A 17,500-nucleotide genomic window follows, 5' to 3' on the forward strand; every position below is an offset into this window, starting at 1 on the left:
AACTTGCTAGAGGGCATCTACGGGACATTGTTCTGACAATTATGTATCAGTGACTCAGTCTTTTTGCACATAGGCTGCTCCCAGACAGGTTCACAGGATCCACACGCATATATTCAGAGCTGACACTGATGTCTCTCTATTGGCTCTGAAGAAGCTCAACAAGCAGCTCTTAGCATGTTCTGGTTGAGAATAGTTTTATCTGCTGGGTAATCCAGTCAGACTGAGCATTAGTCTGCTGCTCATGATGCACAGCACCGTGCAGGTCAGCTCACTAGAGCTGGGCTTTCTGACTGCTGCTCCTCTCTCTGGTGTCCAGTGACCTCTGCTTTTGTTAAATAGACATCTATAACCACTTGTACACATGTTGGAAAAACGTTTGGTCCAGACTCAGAAGACAAAACTTAAATTATAAAAGTAAAGGTTGTTGAGACATTGTGATACACACAGTTTGGGTAATGTGCACCAGTCTGTGTGTAACTTTTAATGACCTTTTCCCAGTACAATCTCAGGCCTGAGCCAGGGAATAGCTGCCAGAGAGCTTAACTCACCTTTAAACCTTTGGCCACCACACTCCTCAGCAAATTCAAGGTTAGCTTTGTCTGGTTAGGTAACAGATAATCAGCGAGAAAAGGTCGCTGGTCCTCTGCTGTGCAGCTCACTGGCTTCTCCATCCAGCACCAGCTACTTAGCCTCATCTCTAAACCTGCTGTTGCCTAATGACAGGCCCGTGTAGAGCCATGGGCCAGCTGGTATCTCACCAGTTCAAAGCCTCTTGCGATTTGAGTTGTATCAGACCAGGCCTCACCGGTGTGTGTGTGTGTGTGTGGATGAATGTGAAGCTGGGGATGGCTCTTCACAGCGAGTCAGGTCAACGTTACCCAAACGTATTAGTCAGAGGTTGCAGTGCTAATAGAAGACGTTTTATTTTATTGTAACACATACAACAAATTTTGTTTGGAGCCAAGGGCCTGGGGCTGCTGCGTACATACGTGTAACTTGGGAGTTCAGTGTTTTGCCCAAGGACACATCGAATGGACTGCAGGTACCAAGATTCGAACCTTCAACCTTCCACTTGGACACTGACTGCTTGACCCATCTCTCTCCTAGTTTCATTTTATTAATCTACTGCCCATAATAAAGGCATAAAAATGCATGCATGCATTTTGGTTCTGTAAACCTCAGTGTGTATCAATGTCTAGACTTTATATTATAACGTAAACCCTACATTTATCTGGTGGCATATTATTTAGGCTTTTGCCACCTTGCAGGATTAAATGTAATCAAAAACATTTGGCATGGTGCCTGATCATTAATGGTTATCAAACCTTTAAAAGCTTTTATTTGGTTCTTGAATGTAATGAATCTATCTGTCAGTGTGGTTGGGATTTGCTGACTCAAAAGAAGGCAGGACTTCTCACTGTACTTTATAAGATCATTAAGCAAATGTTCTCTTGAGCATTGGTTGAATAATCCCTGTGGCTTTGACCTCATCTGGTCATCATAGGCAAAGCATGGCTCCCAATGTGCCTGCATAGGAACACCTGTACTGGGCCATAGGGCATCATCTACATGGTTGTTATAACCACCATAATCAGTTTCATCCTAGTCATGCAAGACTCAGAGACAAGTAAGCTTATTATGTTGTCATTCCAACAGAACATATCAAATTTAGACAAAGGAATGCAAAGCAAGTCGGTTTTTTTTTGTATTTTTTTAAACTCTTCAGCATTTATTTTCATCATTTGAATCCCTGCAAAGTGGTAGGCTACAACTACATGTCATTAGGGAAAACAGCAATACAGATAAAACACAGTATGCACAACCATGTTTATTAGAAAATTCATTTGCATGAAAATATATTTGCATTAAATTGAATTACTAAAGGCAAAAATGTGAGCAGATGTTTAAGTGGTCGTGCGGGGCTGCATAAACTGCTATTTAATCTTTTAGTGTTTAAAATGCTGCATTACGAGTTTATATTTTGTGTCCTTATCAGCTATTTTGTGTCCTTATCAGCAACACCTTACAACGTCTAACCCGATAAAGTCTCGTTATCAGGAAAATCTTATAAACAGCTTTTGAGTAACACCGTGGGGCGCTGTTAATATCAAGTTTTAAAGCTAGCGAAAAAACTAGTGAACTTTAAGTTAAGATTATTTTTGTTAAATAATAATATAATAATAATATATAAATATATAATAGGAAAGCTATCCTATTTACAGGGTAACGTTACATTATGTGCATAGGTGTCGGGGTGTTGCTGCCAGGACAACAAAGCTTCCCATTGGCTGCCGCCTTACCACGTGACGAGCAGCATTGGGCGACAGTCTGCGGGACTAAGCTGAGTGTATGCAGCGGGTCTGGGAGAAGGCTGGTGGACCTTAGACGCGAGCAGCTGGTAAATCCCCGCAACCTGTTGTTGTCTCAAACTTTTCACCGTTCCCCCTTGTGACACGAGGTAATGGACTATTAAAGAGACATTTAACAGGCTCACCACAGAAACTTATACGCGAGGTAAGTTGTCTTTAATGTGCCTGTCCTTCGCTCGCTCACAGTTTGTCCGCTTCCTGTTAGCTACTTTTCTTGCTTGCAGGTCAGGTGAGATGAGTTTACAGGTTGAAGCAGTTTTTTTACAGCTAGAAACGTTTACCCACAGTATCGTCCGTCTGGATTAAATAACAGGAATAACAGTATTAACTCTGTTCATCCATAACTTTGCCGGGCATAGCATTACAAGATGCTAGCTGTCATTATGTAGAGACTGTGCACTAACGGTTTAGGAGCAGTGAAACGTGTTTACATTATAATATGAAACAGTTTCTCAGGAGGTGTCGGGACAGCAAGTATTGTTTATGATGATTTGTGTGTGTGTGCGTGCGTGTGTGTGGATTTCAGATTCTCAAAAGAGAGGATTAGGATTTGCTTTTAGGACTGCAAGTACCAGACTTTTTTATGAGCAGTTGATCCACCAGTATTTATTTTACAATAAACCATTAAAAATGTCGTAAAGTATCAATTGTTTGGTGTATAACATGTCAAAGTTGTCAAAATGGCCATTGCTGAGCTCAAAATGAGTTTTTAAAACTGTTTTATCTGACCACTAGTTGCAAATCTAGAGACACAGCTAAACGTATAGTAGTCAACAGATAGTGCAGATATGATTAGCTGATTAATCAATTGGTCTTTGAACCAAATATTTAACACATTTGATTGTAGACAAATAGTTTGTCTTTAAGGACAAATGCCAAACGTTCACTTGTTCCAGCTTTTCAAATGTGAAGATGTATTGCTTTACTGTTTTGTAGTATGTAGAAAATCTAAAAAATAATTGACAAATTAACCAACAATAAAAAATAATTAAACCTACACTAAATTGTGGAAACCTGACCTTGAATGTGAGGTTTGGTAGAATCAAGCAGCTAAAACTGGATTGAGGATCAAAGTGACAAGATAACATCACTGCTTGTAAAATTAAGAGGCCTCACTCTGTCATGTGCAAATATAGCGTACTTTCTTTTGGCTGGTGGCTTGTGGTAATTGAATGCCACTGGTTTGATGTGGGATGTAAACAGGAGCCTGTCATGGTTGAGTTTTTTCTGGCGGTCCCAGTGACGTGAACAAGAGGTCATCATAGAGGTTGAGCGCATGAAAAGACACAAGTAGATACAGAATCAAGCTGAAGGTCACTGTTCCAGATGAGAGTTTAGATGCAGGAAGTGAGAGGAAAGAGGTTTACTAAAACAGAGGAACCCAAGGTGACAAGCATACTTTGAAATGACATCTAGTTTAAAGTTCCAAACATACAGTACACTGGCCAGGTCCCCCTCTCACCTCAACATGGCAAGCAAATTCAAAGACCTGTGGAGGTGCTGATACAAGGGTGGAGTCACTCTGTGTGTCAGAAGCATCCCTCCAAACATTTCAAGATGCTGCAATGCACACAAAATTTGAACAGATGTTCTGTTTTTGTTGGTGTCTTCTGGGTTAGTTTTGGGCCAGACTGACCGCACTGACAGCATCCTCTGTAGTTAGGCTAATCTGGACAGCAGCCAGTGCTCTTTTGAATTGAATTAGACCATTTTAGAGGATACAAACAGGTGAGAGTGATTGGGAGAGAGCAAGGATGAGTATAATATTAAAATAAAGGAGAAAAAGCAAGAGAGAAGGAAAAACTGATTCTGGCCTGTCACACAGACAATATTTTGGATAGACAGCTGTGTTTCTCACATGCGGTGCAGTACAGTAGGCATCACTGGCAGAGAGGTGGCAGCCATGTAGTCATCAGACAGACTGACATGCTCATCTGTGCAGGCTTCGTCTGTACAACAGGCTGTTTCAGAGAGAGACATATTTGGATATTCAGTGCAAAGTAAACAGCACCCTCCATATGCAATCGGTGACAATTTGCTGCGAGTGAGTGAGGGATGGTGCTTGTGTGTGTGTGTGTGTTCAATCCTGAGTGTTTTGCAGCTCTGCCTGCCTCCTTGCAGTTGTTGTCTGTGACATTTATTTTTAAATCTTGTTCTCATTTGCTTCCTCATAATAGCTTCTCTGTCATGATTGCGGTTTTCTTGCCTTGATGGACAGAGCTCTCCGGCTGACAGTGGGAGCTCGTATGCGCTGCTTTATGATGAATTTGCTGCCTCGGGTTTGTCAAGGGCAAGATGGATAAGTTTTTGAGCAACATTTGGAGAAGGAAAACGATAGTTTCAGACATTGTCAGGCAAAGAAACTGGTTTCAGCGTGTCTTTAAAGCCTGCTGTTTATGCAAAATGCTTGTGGAAAATAAACAGAATACTGTTTATATGTACAGAAAAATAAAACCTATGAATTGTGCCACTATTCAGGTTCCTCTGATGTCTATTTAAGAGACAGACAGAAGCAGTACAGTAATAGTAATAAAGATAGCCTTGTAATAAACACACTTATTAGAAAGTCTGAGGACATTCGGCCTCAGATTCTGAAATTGTACTACTGTACGTTTGCACTCTTGTGGAGGAAGCTGCAAAACGACTGGGATGCAATTTATGATTATTTCCATTATAGATTCATCTGCGGATTGTTATCTCCATTAACTGCTTGGCCTTTGAAATATAAAACTGGAAAACATGGTGAGGTCTTCAAATTGCTTGGTTTGTCCAGTCAGTAGTCTACTGTCATATTCCACAAAGAAAAGCAGTAGCCTGCATCCTTGCTGGATGACTGACCAAGGTGAATAATTGTTTCAGCTCTAAACTGGTTGATGTTTGTGTTGGTGACATGCAAACACATTCTTGGTGTTTTGATGTTAACAAACCACCAGAAAATCACAAATGGTTGGTTTGGAAACGTGTTAAAGTTTGTTTCATTGCTGCTTAACTGTACTTTCATTTTAAGTTGTACTGTTTTGGAAGCCTTTTAGAGACTTTGTGCGACTTTTAGATTTAGTTGTTGCTTTAACTTGCAGTAATCTTAGTGTCATGATTTTTGTTGCCTGTCATTCCAGTTTAGTCTGACAGGAACAGAAGAAAATCCACTGCCGAAGACGTTGGTCTCCTCAGTTTGTGGTACTGGTGGACAGGCTATGACCTTACACTAAATAACACAGAAGATAGAGTTGCAGTCAGACATTCAAGATGCCAGTGAAGCACCACGCTACACTGAACAGCGCCTCTATCACGATGCTTGTAACATGAGAACAGGTGCTCCCAAAGCTATGCTGTGCTGCAGCAGCATTCAGTGGTGGTTTGAAGTGTACTGCTGATTAGACATGTGAGTTGTAGCCATGTGGGTTGTAGCCAGGAGATGATTTCGGGAGTGATCTGAAGTATATGGTGTCTGAGGAATGGCTGTGATACTTTATGCACCAGAAACTTTGACATTTTCTTCTCTTATTTGCATCTGTTATGTTTTTGTAACAGGAGAAACTACTTTCAGTTGGTCTTCTGTTTGCTCACATGCAGCATTAGATGAAATTTTAAGTTGAAAAGAGTTGTGTCTTTATTAAAATCATAATCTCCTTGGTAGAGGTGATTAACAGAGAAGAGAGTAGCTGTGCTGGTGAAGTTGATAAAGTCTGTGCATGGTGTAGCCTGAAATCAGACGGTGAAGTCTTATCATAGCTGAGTAGGGGAACGGGTAGGCAATCCCACTGTCTGGGATTGAGACTCTGTCAGTGACTCTGGCTCTCTGACGACCTTAGCCAGCTCTCTTTTGCCCTCTGTTCTTGGATTATCTGTGGGACTCTCAGGTTAGAATTTACCTGCAGGATATAAATGGAGACTTACGGCTGTTGTGTAAGTGGGCAACAAGATGTTCTGGAACGAATGCTGTGTGCCTTTGATTCAAGTGGCAAGAATGATTCATTGTTGTTCAATTCAGGAGTTAAATGCATCTCAAAGCCTAATGAGTTAATCCCATCATCCGCTCAGTGTCTCAGATGCTGAGCACTGTGTGTCCATGATAATCGTGTATGTACTGCCAGTGTCATAAGAAACGGAGAGGGTTGGCCTGTTCTCTGACAGCATATTCACTCACCTGTTGTGACTTCGTGAGATGGCTGGGCTAGAAACCTGGCTCAGCCACATGAGTTGTCCGCTTGTCAAAGCCTCGGTTAGGTAACGGTGACATCACATGCAGCAGCAGGTAAGAGTCTTAAGAGTTAATTGTAGGTATTGAGCCAGAAATAGCTGAGGTCTTAGGTTAACTGGTTGAAGGGATGTTCATTGCAGGTCTGAGCTCTCTCTTCCCATCATTTCTTCTTTTAAAACTAAATACTAGTGTGTTATAATTCAGCGTTACCTGTACCTTGTTTCCTCCCTCTGTTTTTCAGTTATTCAGAAGGTTTGTGTGTATGTTAAGTAACTATAACTGTGCACGGCCATAAGGTTCTTGTACAAAGAACACATTACCTGCTTACAACTATATTATGGTGTATTATAAAGCATTTATTTATAGTTTTTGCGCTTATAAAGGGTAATTAAAGGAGGTTCAAGTAAAGCATTGCCAAAGGAAATATAGGAATAGTAACTTTGCTGGGATGGGCCTTCAGCTGTTGAAAAGGTTTGTCGACAGTGAAAATGAGCTCACCTGCACATCTGTGGCCTGTGGGAGGAAACGAAAACCCACTAAGAGAACGTGCAAACTCCACAGAGATCAGCTTATGTAACACATTAGAGCTACAGCTAACAATGAATGAATTATTGATTAATCTGTCTTTTTATCACTGTATAGTGTTCCCTTAAAATAATTTAGACAGTAGTGACAGTTTTAATTGTAATTTACCAAAACATTGCAGATTCAGATGTGACATTCAAAGAACTTGTTGTCATATTCTGTTTATAACATGACAACCACCTCAGATTTAATTTAAAAAAAACTGGAACCAGTGAAGATAATGTTGGCACTGAAATATTCACATTAATTGATTCATATAAAACAAAAAAGGAAGTCCTGTTACGTAACCCTTTAAGTCCCCTGTTTATAACACATTATATGTAGCTATAAGGACAACAGTAAATGTTTATTAATCTACCATATTTGTTAACAATTATAATACATTTTTATATTTCTGTGTTTTTTGCTATATTGTTAAATGTTGGTTAGTTCCAAGATTTAAAAATATGAGGATTTGATACTTTTCTTTGTTTTAATGTATTATAGATTAATGATTTTTGGGCTTTGGACTCTTCGTCTGACAAAAACTAAAGTGTCCAAAGCCAAAAAAATCTAAGAAAACATTTGTGTTTTGGCAAAGTGTGATGGGCATTTTTCACTATCTTATGATATTTTATGGACAAAACAATCTATTTGTTGTAGTATTCTGGTTAAAAAGTGTTAAGAAATATCAAGTGTCTGACCAGACACTGTAACTTAAATTATGTTGTTGTCATTGTTGTAAAGCCATTAATTCCAATACTAACTAACCTTCCTACATTTAGAGTAATGAAGAGAAACCTTTGGCCGTTTCTGTTCCTCCGTATTACTGTGTAAACAGTCTGGCTGCACACAATAATGCACACACAGTCTGTAGGAAATCATGGTCTACTGCCAAAGAGTGCAGGTTTAAATCTTAAGAGTCAAGGAAAGTTGAAAACAAACTGAGGAGTAAACTTTATCTCTGTAACACCTTTCAAACCCAGAGTGACAGGATACTTCACAAGTGCACAGAATATGACATTGTGCAAGTGGGTTTTCAGAAGCTTTGTGGCCTTAGACTTGGTAGTATTTTGGCTGCTACAGCTTCTGTCATGGTCCTAGGGAAAATCTAAGAAAACAAGTGAGAAATTCAGTTGTCAAATCAGCTGGCAAGTGCTTGTTGGCTTGATCTAGTTGTAAGATCTGCCTAAAACACAAGCACTAAAAGTTGAACTGATGCTTTCAAATGATGTCATTTAGTCATGTATAATGTACAGTTTTCTTCCCAGGCAAGTGCAAATCCCCAGTGTTGTTTGGACTTCCTGTGTGCTGACATGTAGGAGGTGTTTAGGGTTCATTACTGGTTGAACAAGAGCTCTTTTTACAGCAGACATTTTGACTTGTCAAAGCACAAAAAGCACAGGTTTAATGAGCAATATTAATAAGGACTATGTCATCAGAGCCACATATTTAATGTACTTTGTTATACTTGCTGCAACAAGTCAAAAAGTCTCCCTTGAAAAAAGGCCTGTTAGGCAAATATACAGTGGAAATTGCGTGAGATCACCAAACTCGATGTAAGAATCTTAAGAGTGTTGAGTGGCCCGCGTTAACAGGTGCAGCTACAAAGTGAGGGAGATGTTGATCGGCCTGCACGTTTCCACTCAGTCCAGAGACAAAATCTTATGTTTCACTGGTAAATTTACACACAAATGTCCCCACATCTCATTAGTATGTGCCTGTTTACTTCTACTCTGTTCACGCTGGGTAGCTGGGTAGCTGCTGATGTGTTTTGCTCCTGGACTGATGACTGTGTGAGCAGATCTGTTAACTATAATCTCCTTTTCAGGCTGCTCCAGTGTTCACACTGGCATTACAGTGAACTAACAGCAGGGAATGCTGCCATATTTCTACAGCCCATTGTTTAGTCTGAGTTAATTAAAGGATTATAGCAGGTTATTTATGGACTGGGTGAGTGAAATACAGAGAGTTGAGGGTGGGGTCCATGCAAATAGGAGTAAACACAACTAATGAAAATGGAGGGCACTGAACTCATGCAGATTGACTTTAAGTGCCAAAATTGCAAAATAAACTGGTGTGCATTAGTGTTGTTTCCGTTGCCCTTTCTTGTGTAAAGCTTACGTGTTTTCATAGTAGCAGTAGTGTATTAGTGTTTACAGTAGCAGCACTTTTCATTAATTCTAATTGGCAGTTAGAGCTTATTTCCACTGAAACAGCCACAGAAGTAACCGTGACGGCTTTTTCACTACAGCCTTGATCAGTTAATCGATTAGTTGTAAGTGAACTGTAGACAACAGTCAGCATTTGCATACAGTGTTGTTTAGAAGAGGGGTTTTCAACCAGTGGTCCATGGCATAGCGGGTGGTCCCTGACCATGCATTCAGTTATGTAGTTTCACTGTAGGAATCACTTTTTTGTTTACACACATTTACATGTATTAATTGTTGCTTGTCAGTAACCAAATTCGATGGAAATGTATAACACTTAAACAAGCCAAGGGACTCTAAATTGGAGTGAGGGTGAGTGTATGTAGTTGTTTGTCTGCATGGCGGCCCTGTGATAGACTGGCGACCTGTTCAAGGTGTACCCTACCTCTCACCTGATGTCAGCTGGGATTGGCTCCAGCCCCCCCACAGCCCTATTCAGGAATACGTGGTATAGATAATGGATGGATGGACGGATAGAAAAGCCAGCGTGCCTTTCAGGATTAAAATAACACCCATCTGGACTATCCACCCCACAACAGTGGTCCTCAGGTTACTTCTTAGTCAGAATGGTGCTCCCTGGGTCACAAGTAGTTGCAAACCCCTGGTTGAGAACAAACTACCTAAGTATGTACCTGTATAAGTTTTTCAAGGGTCCTGAAATACTCTACACAAGGGCTTTGGCTCAATTTGAATTGAACTATTTTGTAGCATTGCTGTCTTAACAGAGAGTGAGAGAAGCCACAAACATTTACTGAAAACACATATGTGACAGATCTCTGCCCCTTCCCTTGAACAACCCTCCTGTGCTGTGATTTCCTTTAAGCTGACCTGACGTTGCTGATTTTATCTGTCATTATTCTTGGCTAAGCTTAGAAAAGCTTCCCTCTTGTCATTAGCCTGAAGAGCTCAGTAGCAACCAGCAGTCTGACAGGGGAAAGCGCTAAGCACATTATCTGTAGGGAAGGCTAGTTAATGAACCACATGCTCAGTTGAGTTTTAAGACTCCCTGTTCACTTTCTGCACCATATCATTCATTACAGAGGAGTGTTATTTTAGCTTAGTGGCCGCTACATATGTGCTGTGATATAGTCTGTCGTTTTCTGCAGATTTTGTGTTAAGCGCCTCATCACAACCCAAAATAGGTCAAGAAACTCTCTCGAATATTAATGCAAAGGATGTGGATGTGTGTGTCGAGGCATCAGCAGAGTTCCCGCCGGAAATGGAAGCTGCATCTGCAGAGATGCACGCACATGCATGCCAGCATGAACGGGGTTGTCAGCAGAGTGTATGCTATACTGTAATTGTGAGTGTAGGTGTGCATCTGTGACAGTTTTGCACTGTGAGAACATTTGGTGGTCTTGTGTTGCAGGTGCATGGGAGACAGAACGTGGTTGTGCGTCTACATAAGACCACATACTCTTTGTATTCCTGCTTTTCTTTTCACTGGTGTACTGACTGATTTTATCATGAAACAGAAATAAACTAAATTGAAAAGTCCAGGTTAGATTAAAAAAAAACGTGTGATTTGAACTGCTGATAATATTAGCACCAAAAACAGATAGAAAAGTAGACAAATAATCCAAACTTAACATGTGTCAAACCAGAAACTGGAACAAAACCAAAATAAATCCTGCAATGGTTTTCAATGGGAGATGGTCCTGTGGGAATCCTAGCCCTGACTTCTAACAGCAAAGGGATTCATCTGTATCAGTGTTGTTTTATAGGCAGAAACTGCATGTTAAGAAAACAGGAGTAATTTCTGTGAATAAGAGAAGCTGGTACCTTTACTATAGAAGTTAATCCAGCTTTTCTACATGTTTAATGTATTAAAGAAAGCTCATTGTCACTGCACTTTTTGTTCCCGTTTGACATTTGAATACTTTCTCCCCATCTCCCCTTTCTCTTTTGCACTGGAAAGGTTCAATCTAGGTCATTTTTAACAACCGTTTTCCATCTCACTGTCTTCCCCAGCAGTTGAAAGCACCGCCACCCTCACAGCAGCTACAGCCTCATCAGAATCAGCAACCATGGGCAAACAGAACAGCAAGCTTCGTCCCGATGTCATGCAGGACTTGGTGGAGAACACAGACTTCACTGAACACGAGATCACCGAGTGGTACAGAGGTTTCCTACGGGACTGCCCCAGCGGTGCCCTCTCCATGGAGGAATTTAAGAAGATCTACGCCAACTTCTTTCCTTATGGAGATGCCTCCAAGTTTGCCGAACACGTCTTCCGCACTTTTGATGCTAATGGAGATGGGACTATAGACTTCAGGGAGTTCATCATTGCTCTGAGTGTGACCTCACGTGGTCGACTGGACCAGAAGCTGAAGTGGGCATTCAGTATGTACGACCTGGATGGTAATGGATACATTAGCAAGGCAGAGATGCTGGAGATTGTAACGGTGGGTCTGCTTTGCTGATCTGTCTTTATTTCCCTCTGTCCTTTATCCTCTTAACTGTTGAGACTTTTCTGCTTCTCTAGCATTTTAGAGGCTCTCAGTCGCTCAGTGGCGATTGCCATCAATGCCATGTTCCCTAGTCCTAAACGTGCTTCTGCAGTGGAGCAAGATTTTGCTCAGCCATCCACACCATATCTGTTTCTGTGTTCTGCACCATTTGACTGCCCACAGCAGGAAAATCTGGAGCTGTAATTTTAGAAACCAGCAGTTCCTCTAAAGACTGTGTTGTATTTCTAGTAGGGAGCGCTCTGCCTCTGATCCTCACACTGATCCCTTCTGTCAGAGCACCTTACACGCACACACACCACCCAGCAATCCCTTACACATGTTGTTACATCACACATCATGGTGCTAAGTTGAGTTGAGTGCCCAAATCCCATTCTGTAGAGTCAGTTTCCTTTATTTATAGTGTGTGTGTAATGTGATCAGGTGTGTTTACATGTAGGGATGTTCTGATACCATCAGTCCAGTATAGGGCTGTGTCTAATGACCATTTTCATTTTATTTATTCATCTTCATTTGATTTTATTATCATTTCCAGATTAATTGATTGAAGGAAAGCAGCAAATCATCACACCTGAGAAACTAAAACCATAGAACTGGCATCTTTGTTTGATACATTGCTTAAATCAGCTGTTTAATCCAACTGTTTGTTTCAGCTCCAGTTTTATCTTTACTGCAAATATTTGGCTGATTTCCTGGCTTTTCCTTGTTACATCACCAAATACTAGTGTCAAACAAACAACAAAATGACAATAACAAGATGATTATAACTATATATTTTGCCTCCAAAAACCCCTGATCCTTTTATATTAGTGTCAATTAACTGATAAATTGATTAGCTGATTGATAGAAATTGTATGTGTTGTTAATTATTCATGTATCAAGTGCAAGTATCAAATATTTTCTGGCTTGTCACTTACAAATCTTAAGAGCAGCGTGATGCACAATGTGTTTGTGTCTGCGTGACTGGTGCAGATGTACACAGCTGCTTGAGTGCACGTTTGCTACTGTTCAGTCTGATAACTGTTATTAGGGGACCGGATCTGCAGTTTAAGTGTTTGTTATACAGATTGTGGCAAGAATGAAAACTGTGAAAAACAACGACACGGGGGAGATAGGACTGGGGATGAAAGCTAAGTGTCGATGAAATTTTGATTAGATTAAAAGCTGGTGTTTTAGCCATAAATGTGTCTTTTAAGTTATCATCAAATTCATAAAATTCTTTATATGCATACATTGGTAAAGTGGATTTTAGCTCCATGGTATAACCCAGCAGTGTTACCAAACACTAACTGCTGCTCCTTTCAGTATCTCAGAAACCCTAAACAGTAAGCCAAACATGGTTCTTATCTTGATTCATCATCCACTTAAACTGCCACTTTTAGACATTAATATTTCCTGTTTGCTTCTTCACAGCCAAACATAAATGAAAGTAATCTTCTATCTTACTTCCTCCTAGAATAGATAAGTTGCTTGGTGGATCTTATATTTATTTCACTGACATGTTTTTTTCGCCCTGCACTTTGCAGCAATCCAGCAACATTGCTTTGCAGTTAAGCTTCTGGTCAGAACAGCTCTGATGTTAAATGTGATCACTCATTATGGTTGTTTTTATGTTTGGTTTCTTATGTCACTTAGTGAAACTAGACAAGTTTTAGACTGTGATATCTATCACTGGAAATGTATTACACCAACTTTCTAAAATGAAAGGTTATTTAAGTGACATAATTAGCTAGAATAGCTATTTTTACAGATACAGTCAGGTACATGAAGGTTTTAAATAGCTACTTATAGTAGGAGTCCTTACTAATAGTTCTGTTTCTGCTTTTTATGCTTCTGTTTCCTTGGTCTTCAGGCCATTTACAAGATGGTTTCCTCTGTAATGAAGATGCCCGAGGATGAGTCCACACCTGAGAAGCGCACAGATAAGATCTTTAGGCAGATGGACACAAATCGAGATGGTGAGACTTCCTCAGTGTCTCTCACTCTAATGCAGTGTGTCCTGTTAAAACAGTATCTTATCTAAAGCTTATGATTGAACATCATTTAAGAAAGTCTTCTTTAGATATGTACAGGCCCGCCTGATACTGCTCTGTCACTGCAAAATCTTAGTTCTGCAGTATTCAGTCATTATAATTAAATTGGCTACAAGACAGTGCCAACACAAGATGCACTCCAGCAGTCTAAGGAAAGATGAAACCAAACAACAGCCATTCAGCAAATTTAAGAATTAGTAGGGACGGTGCAATATATCAAAATTCAGTATATTGTGATAGAGAAATACCACAATATGTATTGTTTTATCTAGCGATATATATCGTGTAGTCTCCATACACCAGTTAATTCATATTTTTTATAAATAAGATAAGTCTAACAGAACATAAATCAATATATCTGGTTGTTCTTTACATAATCAACCAGTGCTAGAGGAGATAAAGTACAAGTGTTCCACAGCTAGTCATACATTGTTGTCATTGAATTTTATTTGTATCATGATTGGATCAGATTGCGCACACCATATCATGCATCGAATCATATCGAGAAAAAGTCGCATCGTCCCATCCCTATGAATTAGCCAAACAAAATGATGTAAATAGTAAAAGACCTGTTAAAGTACCTTCACCTCATGGAATATAGTTACTGTTTGTTTTGATTCCATATATTTTTGATAAGCGTTTATCTTCTGCAATGAATAAACAAGATAATTAGGGGATTCAACAATAATCTTTGTCTCTCGCCGTCAGGTAAACTGTCTCTGGAGGAGTTTGTCGAGGGAGCGAAGAACGACCCCTCCATTGTACGACTGCTTCAGTGTGATCCCAGCAGTGCCGGGCAGTAGAAAATTGAACTTTTCCCGCCGGAATTTCATTAATTTAATACATCTTTAAATTCTAACCCACCTGAGATGGTTGACATTTGAACTGTAGAGTCACACACTTGTGCAGACAACATGTAACTGTATATACTCTAAATACCAAAGCCTGATGCATATATAATTTTACATATACTCAGATGCACATACTGTACATCTGTCTCTATGCATGAGCAAAAGCTGCAGACAATACAGGTTTAACATCTGGTACAAATATAACTCCAAGGACTGAAATCCCTTAAGACTTGTCAGGCACTAAATCCAAGCTCTGAGAACACAGCCAGAGAGGGTAATCCAACAGATTTAGAAGGTAGGTTGAGCCAAATCCAATTTCACTGTTTATTTTTATGTCTTTTATTTTTGAAAGCATTTTTCCTAATTGAAAGGGAATCATGCTCGTTTTGTTCTCTATAAGTGATGTGTGAGCTTTGCTAAGTATTGCCATTTAACTCCATGTTAACACTGGAGGAAATGAAGTATGTGAGTCTGTGACTAAAAGTGTTCACAGCTGACAGTATGGCTATGAAGACAGGAGGTCCAGGAAATGCAGTTTTTAAGCACAGAAGAATTTTAGAAGGTATGAAAGACTTCTGTTTTTTAATGTATATTTTGGAGGAATGTTACATGAAACAAAACAGTCAAATGATGGGCAAAGTGACTTTTTATACTAAGTTCTGTGTTCATACACACAGTTAACATAAACACATTTACAGGTTCATTGTACAGATGAATACACAAACGTGACACATGCATATAGACAAAGCTGTGATTCTTTCTTCAGCTATGATTCAACAAGCAAAAAAATGTTATAAGAATATATAGTAAGTAGTATATTCTTTTACTCTGTGAGAATGTTGAGGCGATTTGCTGGAAAATATGATTCACTTTAAAAATGTTGGTGTATAAATTATTGAAATGTGATGACAAACATTTTATTTTCTCTTGCCGAATACGATATGAAAGAAAGTTGTACAGTATATGTACTCATTTATGCTAGAGATGTCCAAAAAGGAGACAACCACACATATTGCTATGCATTCAGCTTTGAACATCATCTGCTTCATTTAGTCTACAGTATGTAGCTTTTTATCTTTTGACAAAAAATTTGCTACAGTTGTCTCAGTACGACCCTAAACGCTGACTTCATATTATCTAGGAAGCATGTTGTCAGATACTGTCCGCTAACACTGTGTACAAAGTCAGTGATGTCTGTAAATCGTATGTTTGTTTTTTTTTTGTTTTTTTTTTTGTGAAAATGTGACGTCATCTCCTCATTGTGCACTTTTTTTCTTATCTGCACTAAATTTCAAATGCATTACAACTGTAACTATAAGACAGATTGGGTACTACTGTGATGCTGGAGATGACAGATATTTTTACGACTATGACACATCGTAACAGAGACATAACCAACAGAACAAAGCACTGTTGTTGGTATGGAGTAACAAATCTTTTCCAGGTTATATTGAGGTCTGTACCATGATCTTGCGCTGGAAACTATATGTGATACAGTAGTTTTAATAGAAAGTTGAGATGAACTTTCTGGAATACTACACATTTTAAGTACAGGTGATCATCAGGTACTAAAGTTCCACATTTAATTTCAGTAGCATGTTGTGGTCAAGTGCCAAATATAGATGAAAAATGACAAGAAAACTCAGTATTGTAACCATTTATACTGTACAGCTAACTGTCGAACAAGAAAGGCTATCATTTTGTAGATTTTGTATTGTTTCCATGCATTATGTTCTGTGTATCCTGTATATTCTGTCCATTTTGTTATTCAAATAAAGGCAAAATGGGAAAATGGCTCCTTCTCTTTTTATTATATAGGCATAAAGTAGCATCTAAGAGACATAATTAGCTGCATTAACATCATAGCTCTAGGTACTGCATTGCTTGTTGGGTTTAGTCTACACTGAAATAGACTGAAATATTACTGTATATTTCCATGTCACGTTGTGGAAACAATCTGGTCCCCAAAGGAAGAGTTTTATTTGCTGTGTTGATCCCCTGACCTTTTGTTCACTTTTGTGGTTGTGAGTGAAATCTCTCAACAACTATTGCATGGATCGCCATAAAATTTGGTTGGCATGTTCATGTTTCTCAGAGGATGACTCCTTTAACTTTCCATCTAGTGCCAAATCATCAGGCCTACATTTAAATTTTTTCATTGCATTGGATTATGATCAAAACACAGTTCTTCCCATCATTCAGATGTACATGTTTAGCACTAATTAGCACTCATATGCATAGATATAATTGGAATCAAACAAAATACTAAATGTTAGTATGCTAAAACACTACAATAAGATGGTGACTCCAGCATTTTAATAGACTGAGCATGGCAGCATTTTGCTCATAAAAACAGGCTACAGCCTCACAGCTGCACTATCGGATCAGAATTTTAATTTGCCCCTTTGTTTATGACCAAATTCCCACAAAACTAATGCCATCCATCTCAACCTCAGCTCTAGTTTGTGTTTAATGCTAATTTGTGCTAGCATGCTAAGGAGATTGTGAATATGTAGAATGTAGTAATATTAATTCAAAATCAAAACTGAGTTAAGGCCATCTCATCTCTCTCATCTCATTTTCTATACCGCTTGGTCCTGAATGAGGTCGGGGGGGGGGATAAAAAACATACAGGTACTATGAAGTAAACCGTAGTTCTGTCCATAGACTGTATATAAAGGATTAGGGGTTAATTAGTGTGTCATAATTTAAAATGAGTACCGTACTTATTGATTTGCTAGCTAGAGAGATACAGTAGCTGCTAAAGCAAATTTACTTGTATTCCCTGAGCTCTCCTTCTGCTT

The 17,500-nt window shown here is 39.3% G+C and overlaps 1 protein-coding gene across 5 annotated transcripts in view; it reads left to right on the forward strand.

The window, feature by feature from the left end:
- The window catches only part of ncaldb (neurocalcin delta b), a 30,399-nt gene extending 13,968 nt beyond the window's left edge, over positions 1 to 16,431 (forward strand). The window contains exons 2-5 of one of the 5 annotated variants that reach the window (XM_020597405.1): positions 2,247 to 2,514; positions 11,316 to 11,749; positions 13,665 to 13,770; positions 14,554 to 16,431. In XM_020597405.1, the coding sequence (XP_020453061.1) occupies positions 11,372 to 11,749; positions 13,665 to 13,770; positions 14,554 to 14,648 (579 nt within the window). In that variant the 5' untranslated portion in view covers positions 2,247 to 2,514; positions 11,316 to 11,371 and the 3' untranslated portion in view covers positions 14,649 to 16,431. The remainder of the gene's footprint in view (positions 1 to 2,246; positions 2,515 to 11,315; positions 11,750 to 13,664; positions 13,771 to 14,553) is intronic. The other 4 variants (XM_020597406.1, XM_020597408.1, XM_020597407.1 and 1 more) reach the window with 4 other exon arrangements.
- The last annotated feature ends 1,069 nt before the right edge of the window (positions 16,432 to 17,500 follow it).

Source organism: Monopterus albus, unplaced genomic scaffold (genome assembly GCF_001952655.1).
Source record: "Monopterus albus unplaced genomic scaffold, M_albus_1.0 scaffold34.1, whole genome shotgun sequence".
In the NCBI taxonomy this organism is placed as follows: domain Eukaryota; kingdom Metazoa; phylum Chordata; class Actinopteri; order Synbranchiformes; family Synbranchidae; genus Monopterus; species Monopterus albus.